The sequence below is a fragment of the Staurois parvus genome, unplaced genomic scaffold (assembly GCF_062004578.1).
Source record: "Staurois parvus isolate SC_StPar_1 unplaced genomic scaffold, SC_StPar_1.0 ptg000691l, whole genome shotgun sequence".
Lineage (NCBI taxonomy): Eukaryota > Metazoa > Chordata > Amphibia > Anura > Ranidae > Staurois > Staurois parvus.
The window spans coordinates 401,306-423,468 of record NW_028318487.1 but is presented as its reverse complement, the minus strand read 5'-3'; the positions used below and the strand labels follow the sequence as shown (position 1 = coordinate 423,468).

Genomic DNA, 22,163 nt, shown 5'->3' with positions numbered 1-22,163 from the left:
TCTTCTTTACCTCATGCAGCATTCTGCGCTGTGCTCTTGCAGTCATTTTTACAGGACGACCGCGCCTAGGGAGAGTAGCAACAGCGCTAAACTTTCTCCATTTGTAGACAGTCTGTCTTACCGTGGACACATGAACATCAAGGCTTTTGGAGATACTTTTGTAACCCTTTCCAGCTTCATGCAAGTCAACAATTCTTGATCGTAGGTCTTCTGAGAGCTCTTTTCTGCGAGGCATGGTTCACATCAGACAGTGCGTCTTGAAACCAGTAAACCCAAAACAGGTGTGTGTTTTTTAAGGGCAGGACAGCTGTCAGCAACACATCCAATATCATCACACTGATTGGAGTCAAGGTTGGCTCACTCCTGGCTCCAATTAGCTCTGGGAGAAGTCATTAAGCTAGGGCCTCACCTACTTTTTCCTCCCTGCACTGTGAATGTTTACATGTTATGTGCAATTAAACCATGGCAACATCTAATGTTTGTGTAGTATTATGTTCAGCAGACTGTGTTCTTCTATTGTTGTGACTTAGATGATGCTCAGAGCACATTTTATGCCCAATTCATGCAAAACTCCACGTAATCCCAAGGGGTTCACATACTTTTTCTTGCAACTGTACTGTTGGTCCTCAATCAGTAGCACAGACCAGGAGCTGTCTGTTGTGCAAATATGGAAGGAGCGCCAGACCAAAAGATAAGAGTCCAAATTCATTTATTGGTGTTATGTTAAGACAGCCAATGCATTTTTGGAGGTCAAAGGAGCTCCCCCTTCATCAGGACTATTATAAATAATGTAATGTAAAAATAATTGTAACTGATAAAATCATGAGCCTAATATGATTTTTTTTTAGTCACAATTATTTTTACATTATATTATGTTTTATTGCAGCCCTGATGAAGGGGGGTTCCTTTGACCACCGAAATGCGTTGGCTGTCTTTTAACATAACAATGAATTTGGAATCTTATCTTTTGGTCTAGCAGTCCTTCCATGCAGGGCCTTGGATAAGGGGGTACCACCATTCCTCCTGTAAGGGGCCCAGGCCCAGCAGGGGGGCCCAGGTAACTAGGTGAAGTGAATGTGGGCAGTGAGGGCGATCAGCACAGCATGGGGGGGCATTACTGAAACCAATTCTCAGTATGGCTCTTTCTTCAGCAGCTTAAATCTGGTTTCTTCTCCTCTCCCTCATTCTGGCTTTCAGCTGCTGTAGAGAGAGCCAAACGGGGCTTCGGTTCCAGCAACTCCCCCCTCCCCCCTCGCCACACCCATAACCCTCCCTGTGTACCATACGTTTCCCCCTGCTGCCCAAGCCCTCTGTGTGCCCCCATGCCATAGTGCTGCTGGCTTGCCTCCTCTCCTTCCCACCGGCAGCTGCAAGTACACAATAGGATCCTTCAGGATGGAGAGTGGGAAAAGGATCCTGTAAATATGTCACATTTATAAGCCCCTTCCTTTTCTGAATGAACACAATGGGTGATCGATACCAATCGCTCACTGTGTTCATTGATAACAGAAGCATAGTAAACAGTTGTTTTTTTGAGGGGGCGAGGCCCTGTCAGGTTGGCTGTATGGGGCCCCGTGGGTTCTAACAGCAGCCCTGCTTCCATGTGCACACTTTTTTCCTGTTAACCTGCTGAAGTACCCACAGTAGGGTGGCCTTGCCTATTGTGAGCAGCCTACACTGAGCCAATGAGCTCTTCAAGTGTTTTTGCCTTCCTTACTACCTTGTTTAAACTCAAAATAAAGTTCCAGCGCCTCTTGGATGCCCTTTTTTTTCACAGGAGCTGTCTTTGACAGCTCAGTCTGTGTGCTCGGTCTGTGTTTTCCCCTGCTGCCCAGGCCCCCCTGTGTGCCCCCATCCCACAGTGCTGCTGGCTTGCCTCCTCTTCCTCCCACCGGCAGCTGCAAGTATACAATAGGATCCTTCAGGATGGAGAGTGGGAAAAGGGTCTGGTAAATATGTCACATTTATAAGCCCCTTCCTTTCCAGAATGAACACAATGATTGATCGGTACCAATCACACACTGTGATCATTCATGATTGAAGCATAGTAAACAGTTGGGGGGTTTTTTGGGGGGGGGGAGCAGGGCCCTGTCAGGTTGGCTGTATGGGGCTCTGTGGGTTCTAACAGCAGCCCTGCTTCCATGTGCACACTTTTTTCCTGGTAACCTGATGAAGTACCCACAGTAGGGCGGCCTTGCCTATTGTGAGCAGCCTAGACTGAGCCACTGAGCTCTTCAAGTGTTTTTTGCCTTCCTTACTACCTTTAAACTCAAAATAAAGTCCCAGCGCCTCTTGGATGCCCTTTTTTTCACAGGAGCTGTCTGTGACAGCTCAGTCTGTGTGCTGTGAATGCGGTATCCACACAGAAACCTCTGCTGCCCATAGCCCTATATGTGCCACGTGTTGGCAACCCTCTTTCCTGCCACACATCTGCATTACATGGCTGGCAGGAGATTGGGATGTGCTGATGGCATTTATACTGTATGTAGCATCTATTTATTACCTCTTCTTTTCTATACAGGGCAGTGGCGATGGGGCACCCAACTACAAAGGGGAACTGGTTGTGTCCTTAAAGTACGTCCCACCGTCCAAGTCCACGATTGGAAGTGAGAGAAAAAAAAGTGAGTGAAACTTTTATTTCCAGAAATAATTTCTCTTTTACATTTCTAAAGTTATTGCATAGTCCATGAAAAATGGTGTTCAAATCTGATCTCCAGCTTCACCTTCAGTCTTGCACGGTTGTACCGGCTCATCTCCTGGACTGAAATGGCTTCCTCTGATTTCACTGCACACTGTGAGCTTCTCACCATGTGCATTAGAAGCTGCAGAAAGTCTGATATAGCACATCTCATTTCCTGACTGGAGGGCATCCAGCATAATCTAGCTCTTTCCACCCCAGCCTGATCATCCCTGGCCCTCCCCTTTCATTCATTTGAGTTCAGATCTTTTAATTAGAAAGGCTCAGCTTCACATGTAGGTAGTGCCGGGACAAGGTCATCTAGCGTCCAGGGAAAAGATGCCAAACTGCGCCCCCTGTTGATGATGTTGATCATCACCAACAACACCACCATCATTCCCGCCCCGCAAGCCAAAGTCCTTGGCGTCATTCTTGACTCGAACCTCTCCTTCCAACCTCACGTCAAATCACTTACAAACACATGCACGCTCCACCTCCGCAACATTGCCAAGATACGCTCCTTCCTTACCCCAGACACCACCAAACTTCTAGTACACTCCCTGATTATCTCACGCCTTGACTACTGCAACTCCCTCCTCACTGGTCTACCCCAGTGCAGGCTCTCCCCGCTTCAGACCATCCTGAACTCAGCGGCTAGACTCATCCACCTCACCAACCGCTTCATCTCTGCCACCCCCCTCTGCCTCTCCCTCCACTGGCTCCCGATTGCCCAATGCATCAAATTTAAACTTCTAACCCTGACCTACAAAGCCGTCCACAACACTGCCCCTGACTACCTCACCAACCTGATCCCCAAGTACCGCCCTACCCGTACCCTTCACTCCTCTCAGGACCTCCTTCTATCCTGCTCCCTGGTCTCCTCCTCCCATGCACGACTGCAAGACTTCTCCAGGTCCTCCCCCATCCTCTGGAACTCACTGCCCCAATCCATCAGACTGTCGCCTTCCCTCCTCACATTCAGGCGCTCCATCAAAACCCATCTCTTCAGGGAAGCCTACCCCACCCTCACCTAATGGCCATTCTCCCTCATTCCTCCCACCACTCCACTCCCCTCAGCCACTTCATTCCCCTCAGCCACTTCCTACTGTACCACTACCCCCTCCCTCCTAGATTGTAAGCTCGAAAGAGTAGGGCCCTCTTACCCCTCATACGTTGTTTGTTATTGTTGTACTGTGCCATGTATTGTCCCCCCCCCTCTATTGTACAGCGCTGAGCAAACCCTTTGGCGCTATATAAACCCGATGTAATAATAATAATAATAATGATGTGTAAGCTTGGGGGATCCTATGCCCAGCAGTCACTCACTTGTCAAAATAACTGTGCAGCTCAGTTTTAACATTGGGCGCATGCTTGTGTAGATGGCTCTCTCCTCCACTTGTGGTTCTCACTTCTGCGCTCTGTGGTGGGGGCTGTGCTCTCTCTCCCTCTCATCCTTCCTGCTAGTGCAGCTCCTGTGTGTCTATGAACTGGGAGGAAGGAGAAGGAGGAGTGAGGACACAGCCTGCACCTCCTCCCAGCTCTTTCCTCCTCCCCTTGCTGCTACCAGTGCTGGGCTGACAGGGATAGTGATGTCATTGTCACTACTCCTGTTAGCCTTGTAACAGAAGGAAGGCACCCCAAACTCTGCAGTTAACCATTGTGCCCAGGGCAGCCGCCCCTTCAGCCCACCCCTTGTCCCTGTATGTAGACATTTCCTGGGGTGGTCTGTATGCAAATGCAGCCTGCGTTCTGTGGTGGGGGCTGTGCTCTCTCTCCCTCTCATCCTTCCTGCTAGTGCAGCTCCTGTGTGTCTGTGAACTGGCAGGAAGGAGAAGGGGGAGTGAGGACACAGCCAGCACCTCCTCCCAGCTCTCTCCTCCTCCCCTTGCTGCTCCCATTGTGCCCAGGGCAGCCGCCCCTCCAGCCCACCCCTTGTCCCGGCCCTGCATGTAGATATTTCCTGGGGTGGTCTGTATGCAAATGCACCCTGCCTGTTGTAAAGGGCAGAGCAGGGTTAGTAGGTGGTTCTTCTTCTATGTTCCCCTCCTCATTGGGTACCAAGTGTGGGTCACATAGGAGACCTACCCTAGAGTGGGTTCTTCTGGGCTACGCTGGATACCTTGAACATGTTCGCTCTCCTTACACATCCTAGTGTAGTGTGTTGCACACCACTATTGACCCTTGTTGCATTCAGGAGGGACACGCTGAGCCTATGCCCTCTTCACCTGCTCAGTGTATCTCCACCAGCTCACTCCCAGTGACAGAATGGAATGCCGCCACGCACCCAGCGCTAACTCCATGCATGCGCTCACTTAACTCTTCCTCTTCCGTATCTGTGTCCTAGCTGGGGACCTCTGCTGTGCTGATCTTCTCCCATTTCTATGGGAGTCAGATCGCTCATAGAGAGAGAGTGCCAAAAACAAATCCCCCCACTGTAAGAGAATGTCCCATCTCTCACAGGTACACGCTTCACAACGGGCTGCTTAAACCTCCGTTTTCATACCCCAATGTGTTCTATTGACCCACATTGTAAACTATATGTGCCGGTTACTTGTTTTACACTCCATTAGTAGCTTCAGAGGGGTGGACCAGCCTAGAATGGTGTATAAAATCTTTGTGAAGCCAAGGAGACTGTGGAGATCCTTTGGGTTGTAGAAGCCACGTGCCGAGGAACGAGGTCACCTACATCCAACATCAATACTTGAGTATAGCAAAACCAATAAGATAGCCAAATGGGTTTGGCAGTATTTTTTCACTTTCCTCAGCAGGGAAGAGGGGGGACAGTACTTGGAGCCATAGGGAACGTGCTGATAGTAAGAGAGAGTAGAGTCCAATCATCCCCCACACTGTAACGTATAGAAGTCATCAGGGAGCGCCCTTCGGACTTACAGCCAACCTATCATAAGCGCAGCATCGTATTATTACATAACTAAGTATTGCTGCTTTTAAAGTGAGAAACGGAGGATATATAAATTATAAAGCAGTATATTATCTCTACATTTCATCAAGGTAAGGCCGAAGAAGGAGGAGATCTTCATGTCTGGATTAAGGAGGCCAAAAACCTGACGGCAGTTAAAACGGGAGGAACATCTGACAGCTTTGTGAAGGGGTGAGAAATAATTACCTTTATCTATGGCATCCAGTGATGCTGTTGAATGTATTCTCTCTTGAGAAGAGGAGATTAAGGGGGGATATGATCTCCATGTATAATACATAAGGGGGGATATGATCACCATGTATAATACATAAGGGGGGATATGATCTCCATGTATAATACATAAGGGGGGATATGATCTCCATGTATAATACATAAGGGGGGATATGATCTCCATGTATAATACATAAGGGGGGATGTGATCTCCATGTATAATACATAAGGGGGATATGATCTCCATGTATAATACATAAGGGGGGATATCAGGGGTGGACTGACAACTCATGGGGCCCCCGGGCAATAGGGGATCATGGGGCCCCTGTGTCCTTGCCAAAACTCAAAAAAGCCTATGAAAAAGGTACCAGGGGCATCTCATGGGGCCCCCTACTGACCCCGGGCCCTCGGGCAGTGCCCGAGTTTCCAAATGGTCAATCCGCCCCTGGTGAATATGATCTCCATGTATGATACATAAGGGGGGATATGATCTCCATGTATAATACATAAGGGGGGGATATGATCTCCATGTATAATATGTAAGAGGGGGATATGATCTCCATGTATAATACATAAGGGGGGATATGATCACCGTGTATAATACGTAAGGGGGGATATGATCACCGTGTATAATACGTAAGGGGGGATATGATCTCCATGTATAATACATAAGGAGGGATATGATCTCCATGTATAATACATAAGGGGGGATATGATCACCATGTATAATACATAAGGGGGATATGATCTCCACGTATAATACATAAGGGGGGATATGATCTCCATGTATAATACATAATGGGGATATGTTCTCCATGTATAATACATAAGGGGGATATGATCTCCATGAATAATACATAAGGGGGAATATGATCACCAAGTATAATACATAAGGGGGGATATGATCTCCATGTATAATACATAAGGGGAATATGATCACCATGTATAATACATAAGGGGGGATATGATATCCATGTATAATACATAAGGGGGGGATATGATCTCCATGTATAATACATAAGGGGGGATATGATCTCCATGTATAATACATAAGGGGGGATATGATCTCCATGTATAATACATAAGGGGGGGATATGATCTCCATGTATAATACATAAGGGGGGATATGATCTCCATGTATAATACATAAGGGGGGATATGATCTCCATGTATAATACATAAGGGAGGATATGATCTCCATGTATAATACATAAGGGGGGATATGATCTCCATGTATAATACATAAGGGGGGATATGATCTCCATGTATAATACATAAGGGGGGATATGATCTCCATGTATAATACATAAGGGAGGATATGATCTCCATGTATAATACATAAGGGGGGATATGATCTCCATGTATAATACATAAGGGGGGATATGATCTCCATGTATAATACATAAGGGGGATATGATCACCATGTATAATACATAAGGGGGGATATGATCTCCATGTATAATACATAAGGGGGGATATGATCTCCATGTATAATACATAAGGGGGGATATGATCTCCATGTATAATACATAAGGGGGGATATGATCTCCATGTATAATACATAAGGGGGGATATGATCACCAAGTATAATACATAAGGGGGGATATGATCACCAAGTATAATACATAAGGGGGGATATGATCTCCATGTATAATACATAAGGGGGGATATGATCTCCATGTATAATACATAAGGGGGGATATGATCTCCATGTATAATACATAAGGGGGGATATGATCTCCATGTATAATACATAAGGGGGGATATGATCTCCATGTATAATACATAAGGGGGGATATGATCTCCATGTATAAATACATCAGTGGTTCATATAGTCAACTCGGTGTAGTTATTCACCCTGAGGTCATCACAGAGGACAAGGGGGCGCTCTTTACATCCGGGGGAAAAGAAATGTAATCTCCAAACACGGAAAGGTTTCTTCACAGTAAGAGCTGTGAAAATGTGGATTCTTTCTTGGATACACAGAATATAACTGGATATAACATTTATAGGTAAAGTTGATCCAGGGAATATCCGATTGCCTCTCGGGGGATCAGGAAGGAATTTTTTTCCCTGCAGGAGCAAATTGGATCATGCTTTGCTGGGTTTTTTGCCTTCCTCTGGATTAACTGTGGGTGTAGGATTATAACTTTTGTTTTTTGTTTTTTTTTAATGGTTGAACTGGATGGACTTTTGTCTTTTTTTTTATGTAACTATGTAACTATTTGTTATATATATCCTGTATGACCGAAGCTCCATCTAGTGCCCAAAATGTGATATTTTGTTATAATGCCTCAGTCCAATCTTATGTCACACCTTAAGTTGCACTGGTGTGAATCAGGGCTTAGCATTGCAGAACACAGTTATGACATAGAGGTCGGCAGGAGGAACCAAAGGGGATACACTAATATACACACATGGAAGTGAGGGAGACTATCCAGTTGCCGACTGCCCCATAGCAGCTTTACTGATATAGGGCCACTGCTCTGTGCAGAATCTTGTATATATACGTGATTCTGCACCTCTGGGTTGAGGGCACACGCGTACGCTGCCGCAATGCCGCTCTTGCTGTGATTAGTCACCCGATCAACAGGTGATGGCCCATGGATGACTGCTGGCACCTGCTGATCATCGAGCTGACACACTGGACAGAGCTCTACATATGTAATACAATGCAGAGCTCCGTCCTGTCCGCGGGGATGTGCGGGACTTTGTTTCCCTGCAAAGCAGGGACTAAAATCCAGCACATCTCTTCGTGAAAGCAGCACACTGTACACACAAACACAAACACTGGTTAGGCACACATTTAACCCTTTGATTGCCCCAGATGTTTAACCCCTTCTGAGCCAGTGTCATTAGTACAGTGACTGTATATTTTAGCACTGATCACTATATTCGTGTCACTGGTTCCCACAAAGTGTCAGAGATAGTGAATGCAGGGTCTGGGGAGACCAGATATAGTGAATGCAGGGTCAGGGGAGAGCAGATATAGTCAAGGAAGGGTCCGGGGAGAGCGGATATAGTGAATGCGGGGTCCGGGGAGACCGGATATAGTGAATGCAGGGTCTGGGGAGAGCGCATATAGTGTATGCGAGGTCTGGGGAGAGCGCATATAGTGAATGCAGGGTCCGGGGAGACCAAATATAGTGAATGCAGAGTCTGGGGAGAGCGGATATAGTGAATGCAGGGTCTGGGGAGAGCGGATATAGTGAATGCAGGGTCCGGGGAGACCGGATATAGTGAATGCAGGGTCCGGGGAGACCGGATATAGTGAATTCGGGGTCCGGGGAGACCGGATATAGTGAATGCAGGGTCCTGGGAGACCAGATATAGTGAATGCAGGGTCCGGGGAGACCAAATATAGTGACTGCAGAGTCCGGGGAGAGCGGATATAGTGAATTCGGGGTCCAGGGAGAGCGGATATAGTGAATTCGGGGTCCGGGGAGACCGGATAAAGTGAATGCAGGGTCCGGGGAGACCGGATAAAGTGAATGCAGGGTCCGGGGAGAGCAGATATAGTGAATGCAGGGTCCGGGGAGAGCAGATATAGTGAATGCAGGGTCCGGGGAGAGCAGATATAGTGAATGCGGGGTCCGGGGAGACCGGATATAGTGAATGCAGGGTCCGGGGAGAGCAGATATAGTGAATGCAGGGTCCGGGGAGAGCAGATATAGTGAATGCAGGGTCCTGGGAGACCAGATATAGTGAATGCAGGGTCCAGGGAGACCAGATATAGTGAATGCAGGGTCCGGGGAGACCGGATATAGTGAATGCAGGGTCCGGGGAGAGCAGATATAGTGAATGCAGGGTCCGGGGAGAGCAGATATAGTGAATGCAGAGTCCGGGGAGAGCGGATATAGTGAATGCAGGGTCCGGGGAGAGCGGATATAGTGAATGCAGGGTCCGGGGAGAGCGGATATAGTGAATGCAGGGTCCGGGTAGACCAGATATAGTGAATGCAGGGTCCGGGGAGAGCAGATATAGTGAATGCGGGGTCCGGGGAGAGCAGATATAGTGAATGCGGGGTCCGGGGAGACCGGATATAGTGAATGCGGGGTGTGGGGAGACCGGATATAGTGAATGCAGGGTCCGGGATTTAGGAACACTTTAAGATAATGTCCTAATGTTTATTAAGCAGTTGCTGAACGACATACAGCCAGGGAAGCAGCTGAGCAAACACGATTGGTGCTTGGTTAGCTGCTTTGGAGGAGAGGGGAGACATTAGGGGTCTAAATGTCTCCAAAAAGTGTACCTGTCACCTACCCAAAGATATCACAAGGGGGCTTGTTAATTTAAAAAAAATGTGGAAGAAAAAGAAAAACATTTTAAAGAGATTTTAGAGCATGCCTGTCCCCTCGTGCATACATGCAAATGCGTGCGTAGTTCCATATCTAAACGGTGATTGCTCCACACATGTGAGGTATCGCCATGAATGTCAGAGTAAGAGCAATAATTCTAGGTCCATAATTCACTTTGAAAGCATCCCTTATGGACAATTTTAGGTACTGTAATTTGTCAAATTTTTCCCAGGCATGCGCAGTTTTAAATCTTGACATGTTTGGTGTCTTTAAAAAGACAACACAACATTATCTTTTATATTTCACCAAAAAAATGTAGCATTAAATTGTGTTTGTATGCATGAAAATTCATTTAAGTGTAGATTCTTCCTTAATATCGTGTGACTTAAATAATTGCAGCAGCCACCATTTTATTTTCCAGGGCCTCTGCTTTTAGAAAATGTTTTAAGTAATTTTCTAGCAAAAATGCCGATTTGTTTCATATATGTGAACGTTTTCCCCAGAAAGAAGGTATTAAAAGTCATCACATCACTGTGGTAAAGGAGCAAAGTTTAGGGGTCATGCAGGAACCCTTCATCACATGCCTAGTTATTATTATTATTATACAGGATTTATATAGCGCCAACAGTTTGCTCAGCGCTTTACAATATGACAGGAGACAATCCAGCAACAATGCAGTGCAATACAAGAGGGTTAGGACCAGGGGCGGACTGACCATTTGGAAACTCGGGCACTGCCGAGGTCCCGGGGTCAGTAGGGGGCCCCATGAGATGCCCCTGGTACCTTTTTCATAGGCTTTTTTGAGTTTGGGCAAGGACACAGGGGCCCCATGATTGCCTATTGCCTGGGGGCCCCATGAGTTGTCAGTCCACCCCTGGTTAAGAGGGCTCTGCTCCTTGGAAAGGGGTCCTGCAAGGCCCCAAAACACTGTACCTTTACAGCTGTAATGTGACCACTTTAATAAACGTTTGAATGTCATCGTGAAGATCCATGGTGTGCTGTTGATATATGCTTTGACTGTTATACACAGGGTCAACTTTCTTTATAAAATCCATTGACTTTTGATGTTGAGCTGAAAGAAAATCTTTCTTGGTTCCTCTACAGATATTTACTACCAATCAAAGGTCGGAACACCAAGAGGAAGACACCGGTAGTCAAGAAGATGCTGAATCCTCACTACAATCACACGTTTGTCTATAATGGCGTCAAGCCTGATGATCTCCAGAACACATGCCTGGAACTGACAGTCTGGGATCGAGAACCTCTGTCCAGCAATGATTTCCTGGGAGGAGTAAGACTGGGTCCTGGAACTGGTGAGTGGGGTCTTTGGTCTTACTGTCTAACAGCTTTCCATGGGACTTGATGACTGAAGAGTTCCAATGGTGTACGAGATGGACTGAAGAGTCGGAATGGTGTATGAGATGGACTGAAGAGTCTCAGTGGTGTGTGAGATGGACTGAAGAGTCAGAATGGTGTATGAGATGGACTGAAGAGTCCCAGTGGTGTGTGAGATGGACTGAAGAGTCCCAGTGGTGTGTGAGATGGACTGAAGAGTCCCAGTGGTGTGTGAGATGGACTGAAGAGTCCCAGTGGTGTGTGAGATGGACTGAAGAGTCCCAGTGGTGTGTGAGATGGACTGAAGAGTCCCAGTGGTGTGTGAGATGGACTGAAGAGTCCCAGTGGTGTGTGAGATGGACTGAAGAGTCCCAGTGGTGTGTGAGATGGACTGAAGAGTCCCAGTGGTGTGTGAGATGGACTGAAGAGTCCCAGTGGTGTGTGAGATGGACTGAAGAGTCCCAGTGGTGTGTGAGATGGACTGAAGAGTCCCAGTGGTGTGTGAGATGGACTGAAGAGTCCCAGTGGTGTGTGAGATGGGCTGAAGAGTCCCAGTGGTGTGTGAGATGGGCTGAAGAGTCCCAGTGGTGTGTGAGATGGGCTGAAGAGTCCCAGTGGTGTGTGAGATGGACTGCAGAGTCCCAGTGGTGTGTGAGATGGACTGCAGAGTCCCAGTGGTGTGTGAGATGGACTGCAGAGTCCCAGTGGTGTGTGAGATGGACTGCAGAGTCCCAGTGGTGTGTGAGATGGACTGCAGAGTCCCAGTGGTGTGTGAGATGGACTGCAGAGTCCCAGTGGTGTGTGAGATGGACTGCAGAGTCCCAGTGGTGTGTGAGATGGACTGCAGAGTCCCAGTGGTGTGTGAGATGGACTGCAGAGTCCCAGTGGTGTGTGAGATGGACTGCAGAGTCCCAGTGGTGTGTGAGATGGACTGCAGAGTCCCAGTGGTGTGTGAGATGGACTGCAGAGTCCCAGTGGTGTGTGAGATGGACTGCAGAGTCCCAGTGGTGTGTGAGATGGACTGCAGGGTCCCAATGGTGTGTGAGATGGACTGCAGAGTCCCAATGGTGTGTGAGATGGACTGCAGAGTCCCAATGGTGTGTGAGATGGACTGCAGGGTCCCAATGGTGTGTGAGATGGACTGCAGAGTCCCAATGGTGTGTGAGATGGACTGCAGGGTCCCAATGGTGTGTGAGATGGACTGAAGAGTTCCAATGGTGTATGAGATGGAAATAGAGGGGAAGGGTGTCCCTCATCTGACTTAATGAGTTGTGTGTGGATCTGGATAACACATCAGATTACAGTCTATTCACAGCATAATAGTATAATGATTCAGTAAGATGTTGCACAGTCTTCAGTGTGCCATCTTCTGTTTGCAGATGGATAATACAGTAGTACAATTAAATGTGTAATACTCATTTGACTAAACAGAATGAAAGAAATCTTTTATGACCAATATTGCAACACATGCTGTTTTCTGATAACTGAAACTGAGAAGTTCAGTGACTTGGCCTTGGTTGGCATGGTTTAGACAATATATTGCCGCTGCTGCTATAGGACTGTCCAGCAACCACACTACTTCCTGCTCACAACCCTCCAGCTTTGCTGAGCTGTGTAGGAAAGCCTCCTGGTGCTATATCCTAGTCATGGATTCTGCTTCTGCATACATAGCCTGAGATGATGTCCTCATTCTGCTGCAGGCCGGAGGAAGCATTTCCTCAGTTTCCTGTCCCCCACTAATCTGACTGCCACATTGTACCTTTGTAGTAAAGTAAGATCAGAGTAAGCTATTTCAGTCCAGGAGAGGAGCCTCTACAACACGGGTGTCAAACTGCAGCCCTCCAGTTGTTGAGAAACTACAATTCCCATCATGCCTGTGCCTTTGGGAGTCATGCTTTTAACCTGCAATGCCATATGGGATTTGTAGTTCTGAAACCGCTGGAGGGCCGCAGTTTGACACCCCTGCTCTACAAAAAGACTGAAGGGAAGGCTGGAGGTCAGGTTTAACTGTAAATCATGTTATAAATAAGGAGGAAAGGTATTGTTTTCTAACTGGGGTTTACCAATTTTTACCAAATTCATTGGCTTGGCTTGTTCTAGGTGTATTCAATGGACAGCCGGTAGACTGGATGGACTCCACCGGAGAAGAGCTGAGCCTATGGAAGAAGATGGGACAATATCCTGGTTCCTGGGCTGAAGGAACCTTGCAGCTCCGTCCCAGCATGGCCAGGTCAAAGTAATCCACTGTACTGGGGGGCGCACAGCCTGGATCAGATGCCAGCTCACGTTCAATAAACTGTATATTAATGAAGGAAAAAAGTATGGAGTATTTTTAGTCCACCAATAATGTAAATTTTGTGATTATTTATTTTCCTTATTATGAGGTTTTAAATTATATTGGCACTGTTTCATTGAACTTGATGGTGTATGGAATATTCTACTGGATCTGTTCTATAGCCACTTCGATTTTAGAGGAATAAACTCCTAGATGGTTCATTCTACGTTGTGACGTCATATCCTCTGTCACTATTATCTGTCCTGTATATACACACACTCGTCTGCTGTTTTTGTTATGTTTCACGAACCAACACTAAATATATGACCATTAAATATGGGTTAGAAATGGTTGCCATATCAGCGGTTTATTGGGATTTTATTTCATTTTTTTTATAGTGGTGTGTCCATAATAACTCTTTAATATTAGATCAAGCTGTTCTAACAATGAATGTTCCTCAAAAGTGTAACCACGCTAAATGTTTTCAAACCAATAAAAAGCAGCTGGCATGCTACAATATTTACCATAGTCAAAAAAATGATCAAACCGATATGCTGCCCAAACCAATGATGCTACACAAACACACATGTATCTATGCAATAAAAAAATAATAAATCAATAAATCCACTCATAACAGTAAATACATTCAAAATAAAGAATACAGAAAGTCCATAAAGAAAGGTGCTCTGTTCCACATCACAAGTGTTGCCGCCACCATGCAGACACGCCGAGAGGCTCTCCAAGAATGCAGGATTCTCTTATTATAGAGAAGCCATATAAAGCTTTATACAACTACTCTCAACATCACACCAGGTCACCAGCACTCCTTGAACACATGGATATCTCAAAAGGGTATCTCCTCCCAGGATCTTCTCCAGTTCTTATGCAGGCCATACATGGGTCGAATTCTGAATGATTTTTCCTCCGAAAATCGAAAACAACGTTTCCTCGGTAATCCGATGGCGCCATCAATGATATCGAAAATTGGCCGACCAAGTCATAAAGTTCACCCCATATAACAGGTGAAACTTTTGTTCCTTCCAGGTCACTGCTCATTCCCATATTTGTACGATTTGACCATCATAGAGTCGAAAATCGGCTGTTTTTCACAAATTTTCCAACATGCCCGATCACCGAAAAGGGGAGGAACCACGAAAATTGGACGGTGCCATTGACCCACTAACAAAGCGAAAATAGGCCAATTATTCTTAGATCCAATTTTTGGATGAAAAATTGTTTGAATTTCAACCCATGTATGGCTGGCATTAGTATATGCATGCAGGTATGTTAAAAAAGAATAGAGACCAAGCGCTCCACATACCATAAAATCCAGCGTAAAATGTAATAAAATAGCAGAAATGCACTTATAAACAATGAGTGCAAAACAGTGCTGTCTGTAAACCAAAGATTGTGTAAAAATACTACACTTCTGAGGTCACTTCCAGTATACATGATGATGTCACAACAAATTCCTACCGACACGTTCCATCATAGATGACATATTTTATGATTGCGCAGAGCCTGCTGTGACATCATCACGCATACTGGAAGTGCTGTGTTTCTACACAATCATTGGGTTACGTACATCACTGTTTCACTCTTTGTAAGTGCATTTCTGCTATTTTAATAAATTATACGTTGGATTTTTTCCTAATGTATAATATATTTAAATATCAGAAATGCACTTATAGAGTAAAACAGCGCTGTATGTCACCCAAGATCACGTAGAAACACCTCACTTTAATAAATTATGACATCACAACAGACTCCGCTCGATGCGTTTCATCACTGAAGATGTCACCTATGATGAAACGCATTGGAGGAACCTGTTGTAACCTCATCACATATACTGGAAGTGATCCTAGAAGTGCAGTGTTTCTACACGATCTTTGGTTTACATACAGCACTGTTTTACTTTCTTTGTTTGTAAGTGCATTTCTGCTATTTTAATAAATTATACTTTGTATTTTATGGTATAAATCTTTATACAACTACCCTAAACATCACACCAGGTCATCTGGCACTCCTTGAAGACATGGATATCTCAGAAAGGGTATTTCCTCCCAGGATCTTCTCCAGTTCTTGGTCTCTGTTCTTTTTTATCATACCTGTATACATGGACTAAGTGCTCCACATACCATAAAAGTATAATTTATTAGAATAGCAGAAATGCACTTACAAATAAAGAAAGTAAAACAGCGCTGTATGTAAACCAAAGATTGTGTACAAACACTGCACTTTTGAGGTCACTTCCAGTATACGTGATGAGGTTACAACAGGCTTCCTCCAATGCGTTTCATCATAGATGACATCTTCAGTGATTAAACACATTGAGCGGAGTCTGTTGTGATGTCATCACATATACTGGAAGTGAGGTGTTTCCACATGATCTTTGGGTGACATACAGCGCCGTTTTACTCTGTAAGTGCATTTCTGCTATTTAAATATATTGTACATTAGCAAAAAATCCAACGTATAGTTCATTAAAAAAGCAGAAATGCACCTACAAAGAGAGTAAAACGGTGATGTACGTAACCCAATGATTGTGTAGAAACACAGCACTTCCAGTATGCGTGATGATGTCACGGCAGGCTTTGCTCAATCATAAAAAATGTCATCTGTGATGAAACGTGTCGGGAGGAATTTGTTGTGACATCATCATGTATACCGGAAGTGACCTCAGAAGTGCAGTGTTTGTACACTATCTTTAGTTTACAGACAGCACTGTTTTGCCCTCATTGTTTGTAAGCGCATTTCTGCTATTGTATTACATATTACGTTGGATTTGATGGTATGTGGAGCGCTTGGTCTCTATTCTTTTTTTAACATACCTGCATGCATAGACTAAGAACTGGAGAATATCCTGGGAGGAGATGCCCTTTCTGAGATATCCATGTGTTCAAGGAGTGCTGGTGACCTGGTGTGATATCAAGGGTAGTTGTATAAAGTTTTATATGACTTCTATATAATTCGAGAATCGTGCATTCTTGGTAAGCCTCTCAGTGTGCCTGTGTGGTGGCGAAGACTTTTGTGACGTGGAATTCACACTTCTAATTTTGAATTCCTACACAGAACACATTTCTTTTACAGACGTTTTGTTCTTTATTTTGCATTTATTGACTTTTATGTGTGGCTGTATTGATCCAGTTGTTTATTGCATAGATACATGTATTACTTGTGTGGATAGCACAGCTTATTGGTTTGCTAAGAGTGAATATAGAAGTACATTTTCACCCAGTTTCAGACATATGTCCAATGTCCCCTCACTGGAAAGGCACAGCCCAATAACTCTTTTATTAGAGCTCACAGAAGAAGCATCAAAGATGTTGCTTGTCTTTTTTTTTTTTCATGCCATATTAATGCTTATTAGCTGTATTATTCAATCTATTAAAATGCATGGTATAGCACCAAAGTGCAAAGGATCCTTAAAGTGGAAGTAAACTGTATCTGAGCGCCACAAACTTAAAACGTTATTTAATTCATTTTTAATATTCACAACAAATTCCCCATCCAGCCATGTCTCCATGCTTTATTTTGTTGAGAAATAACTTCAAAAAACACCCCTCCAGCATTTCTAACCACGGTCATCTTGAGTGAGGGCAGATGATTCATGTAGTAGCATTTACTTCCTGGAATCCATCTGCTCTTCCCACATGGAAGAAAAATATATTTGAAATATATTTTAAAAATATTCTTCCCAAATATACTGACATATATTGAAATGCTACAATTTTGGCCGTATTCAATATATTTCAAAATATATTTAGCTCTTAATTGAACGATTGCCTAACCTCCCCCCCGTCCATCCAAGTATAAATTCAGTACAGTCCTTGGGATGGCTGGCGAGGGGACAGGCTGGCATTCCTTGCGCAAAGTACATGTTACGGCGCTAAGTACATGGCACTTTGACTAAGGCAAGTACAAATATTAGGGCTCTACCTCAAGTAGATTGCATGCGCTCTTCACTCCCTTACCTCTTTCCGTCTGCCTTCCTTTGTTATTTCCCCTCTCTCCAGCATGCTCTTCCTAACTCTCTTTGTTGCTATAATGCCCTCTCTTCTCAAACTCTCTCTGGTTTACCCCCCCCTCCCCCACCCCACAACCTGTACATATCACCCTCACTTCTGCCCTCTCAATATCACTGCACTTATCTCCTGCTCTCTCTTGGTCCACATAATGCCACCTCTACAAAAGCACTGCAGCATTTGCCCTCATATAAATCTTGCTCCCACCACACCTCCCTCACCCTTCTACTACTACTAACTTCTGGAGACATTGCTCCAAACCCTAGCCCTCCACCATCAAACTCCAACCCACAGAAGAAGCAGCCTCCACTCTCTAGCCGCAGCCGCAACCCTCAGTCTCTTATCTCAATTCCCCTGCTTCCACGCACCAACCCCTCCCTCCTATGTGCTCTCTGGAATGCCCACTCAGCCTCTAACAAACTCTCTACTATCAATGACCTCTTCCTCTCCCACTCCCTCAACCTTCTTGCTATTACTGAAACCCGGCTCCAGGATTCCGACTCTGTCTCCTCAGCTGCACTCTCCCATGGTGGCCTCCTCTGGACTCACTCGCCCAGACCCAGTAGACGAAAAGGGGATGGAGTCGGACTTCTTCTTTCCCCACAAAGCACATTCCAGGTTCTTCCTGCCCCTCCGTTTCTGTCCCTCCGCTCTTTTGAAGTGCACTGTATTCGTCTCTTTTTCTCCTGTTTGTCTGAGGATCGCAGTCATCTACTGGCCCCCAGGCCTAGTGTCACGCTTTCTAGATGACTTTTCAACATGGCTACCGTACTTTCTCTCCTCTGAGGTGCCTGCCATCATCCTCGGTGACTTTAACATCCCAGTCAATGTTCACACCCCTGCCACCTCTCAACTACTCAACCTAACTTCCTCATTATACCTAACACAATGGTCACAATCCACCACCCACTCCAATGGCAACACCCTTGACCTTGTATTCACCCACCTATGCACTCCCTCTAACCTCTCTAACACCCCTTTTTCTCTCTCTGATCACAACTTTATCAGCTTCACACTCTCCTTGCCTCCTACCTCCCATGTCTCCAACCAGCAAACCGTTACCCGTAGAAACCTCAGCCCTGACCTTCTTCACTAGGCTACTGAGCACCTCTATGATGAAATTGCACTCTGTCCTGCCTACAGCAACTGTCTGTCATCCTACCTGGACGCTCTTGCTCCTCTTTCTACATGCAGAACCAGGCCTCGCCTGCCACAACCCTGGCAAACAGATGACACCAGAAGTCTCAAGAGACGCAGCCGCACTCTTGAGTGAGCGTGGCGTAAAACTAAATCCCTGAAAGACTTTACCCTCTACAGATCCGCTCTTCTTAAATACAACTCCAACCTCCACGCTGCTAAGCAAACCTACTATAACACTCTCATCAAGACCCTCTCATCCAATCCTCGTCAACTCTTCTCTACCCTTAATTCCTTACTCTACCCCCCACTACCTCCACCCACCAGCTTACTTACTGCACAGGAGATTGCCAGTCATTTCAAGAAGAAGATTGTCACAATTCGTGATGAGATCTCCAGTGTCAAGCTTCCTCCTCTAACCAACATACCAGGCCCAACACCAAACTCAACACTCTCCTCCTTTGACCCTGTTACCACCAAGGAAGTTACCAAATTCCTTTCCAAGGCCCACTTCACCACCTGTCCCCTGGATCCTATCCCCTCATGACTGTTGCAGCCTCCTTCCTTCTCTATCCTAAACTCTCTAACCCACATCTTCAACCTCTCACTCTCCATGGGCACCTTTCCCTCCCCACTCAAACATGCACTGGTTACCCCCATTCTCAAAACACCCTCGCTGGACCCCACCTGTTTGAATAACTTAAGACCCATCTCCCTGCTCCCGTTTGCTTCCAAGCTTCTCTAAAGCCTTGTTCACAAATGTATGAACTGCTACCTCACCGACAACAACCTTCTTGATCCCCGACAGTCTGTCTTCCGCCCACAACATTCCACAGAAACTGCCTTACTAAAACTCACTAATGACCTACTAATGGCTAAAACCAATGGCCATTACTCCATACTCATACTCCTTGACCTTTCTGCTGCCTTTGACACAGTCGACCACCCGCTCCTCCTCAGTAAACTCCACTCGGCCTCTGTGACTCTTCTCTCTCCTGGTTCTCCTCTTGCCTTTCTCAGTGCACTTTCAGTGTCGCATACAACTCCTCCTCCTCCGCTCCTCTTTCTGTTTGGGTACCCCAAGGTTCTGTTCTTGGGCCCCTCCTTTTCTCTCTCTATACCTCCTCCCTGGGCCAACTGATAACCTCCCATGGCTTCCAATACCACCTCTACCACCTCTATGCTGATGACACCCAGATCTATCTCTCCACTCCCCAGCTCACCCCCTCAATCTCCTCACGTATCACAAATCTACTAAGCGACATATCAGCATGGATGTCTCATCACTACCTTAAACTCAATCTTTCAAAAACTGACCTTGTAATATTTCCTCCTCCCGATCCCCCACTCACGACTTTACCATTAAGATCAACAGCGCAACCATTGGTCCTTCCCCTCATGCCAGGGTACTAGGCGTAATCCTAGACTCTAACCTCTCCTTTGGGCCCCACATCTACTCACTAGCTAAATCCTGCCGCCTCAACCTCCAGAACATTTCCAAAATCCGCCCCTTCCTGACCAATGACACCAGAAAACAACTTATCCACTCCTTGGTTATATCCCGCCTCGATTACTGCAACTCCCTCCTCACTGGTCTACCGTTACACAGGCTATCCCCCCTTCAGTCTATTATGAATGCTGCTGCTAGACTCATACACCTTACCAACCGATCAGCGACTGCTGCCCCTCTCTGCCAATCCCTCCACTGGCTTCCACTAACCCAACGTATAAAATTCAAAATACTAACCACAGCATACAAAGCCATCCACAACACTGGCCCTAGCTACATCGCCAACCTCATCCACAGATATTGCCCACTCCGCTCCTCCCATGATATCCTCCTCTCTAGCTCGCTCATCACCTCCTCCCACGCTCACCTCCAGGAATTCTCCAGAGCCTCTCCCATCCTCTGGAACTCCCTACCACAGCATGTCCGGTCAGCCCCCACCCTGTCTGCCTTTAGGCGATCTTTGAAAACTCACTTCTTCAGGGAAGCCTACCCCACCTCCACCTAAGAACTGTACTTGAATGACCTCCGCCAGATCATCCCCCTCACCTTTTGTATCCCCTCCCCCTTCCTTTAGATTGTAAACTCAACAAGCAGGGCCCTCATATTCCTTCTGAACTGAAATGTATTGCAATTGTACTGTCTCCCTCATATTGTAAAGTGCTGAGCAAACTGTTGGCGCTATATAAATTCTGTATAATAATAATAATAATAATAAATATATATATATATATATATATATATATATATATACTGCATGTTGAAATGCGTTTTTATTACAAAATAAATGAAAAATACATTTCAAATATACTGTATGTCTTTAAAAATACAAATCTACATTTTTGGAATGCATTTAAAAATATGTTAAAATTTATTTTTTATATGTATTTCATATGTAATATATTCTTAAGATTTTTTTTTTAACATATAAAAAAGTCATATTAACATATATCTTTACATATATTTGTAAATGCATTCCACAAATGTAGATTTGTATTTTTAAAGACATACAGTATATTTGAAATGTATTTTTGAAAATATTTTTCATTTATTTTGTAATAAAAACGCATTTCAACATGCAGTGTGTGTATATAATATATATATATATATATACATGTTTGTAATTTTTTTTTTTTAAACATGTTGAATTTCAACATTCAGTGTGTGTGTATGTATGTATGTATGTATGTGTGTGTGTGTGTGTGTGTGTATATGTATATATATATATATATATATATATATATATATATATATATATATATATATATATATAGAATACGGCCAAAATTGTAGTATTTCAAATATATGTCAATATATTTGGGAAGAATATTTTTAAAATATGTTTCAAATGTATTTTTCTTCCATGTTGGTTAGCTCAGGCATGCAGACAGGAGGGTGTGCTTAGAGGAAAAAGTCCCTCCTTCAGTTGATAGAGAAGTCCTTTCTCCCTTCCACCTGATGAAAGAGAAACAATGCCCATGAAGACTCCTGGGATGTAGGACATCATTTTGGATTAGGCCAGATACCTTGGGAGCAACTGAGGAAATGTAAAAACAATTTACTAATCTAGCAGCATAAGGATTAAAAACAGTTCATGTTGATGCAGCAAGTTTTGTTCTGCTTTAAGGTGTTGGAAGACTGCTGAGTCTTGGCCTGTAGAGTTTGCCATCCTATGTTGGGTCATCTGTTTGAGACATTTCTTTTACTAATGTTCAGGTCTTTGTGTTCCTTTCTACACCGCATTGCATATACCAAGTTATT

At 44.9% G+C, this 22,163-nt stretch overlaps 1 protein-coding gene across 1 annotated transcript in view; it reads left to right on the top strand.

Moving 5' to 3' along the window:
• The window catches only part of SYTL4 (synaptotagmin like 4), a 114,404-nt gene extending 100,445 nt beyond the window's left edge, over positions 1-13,959 (top strand). Inside the window, exons 14-17 of the mRNA XM_089652721.1 lie at positions 2,522-2,621; positions 5,687-5,786; positions 11,228-11,436; positions 13,559-13,959. Of these exons, the coding sequence (XP_089508847.1) occupies positions 2,522-2,621; positions 5,687-5,786; positions 11,228-11,436; positions 13,559-13,698 (549 nt within the window). The 3' untranslated portion in view covers positions 13,699-13,959. The remainder of the gene's footprint in view (positions 1-2,521; positions 2,622-5,686; positions 5,787-11,227; positions 11,437-13,558) is intronic.
• The last annotated feature ends 8,204 nt before the right edge of the window (positions 13,960-22,163 follow it).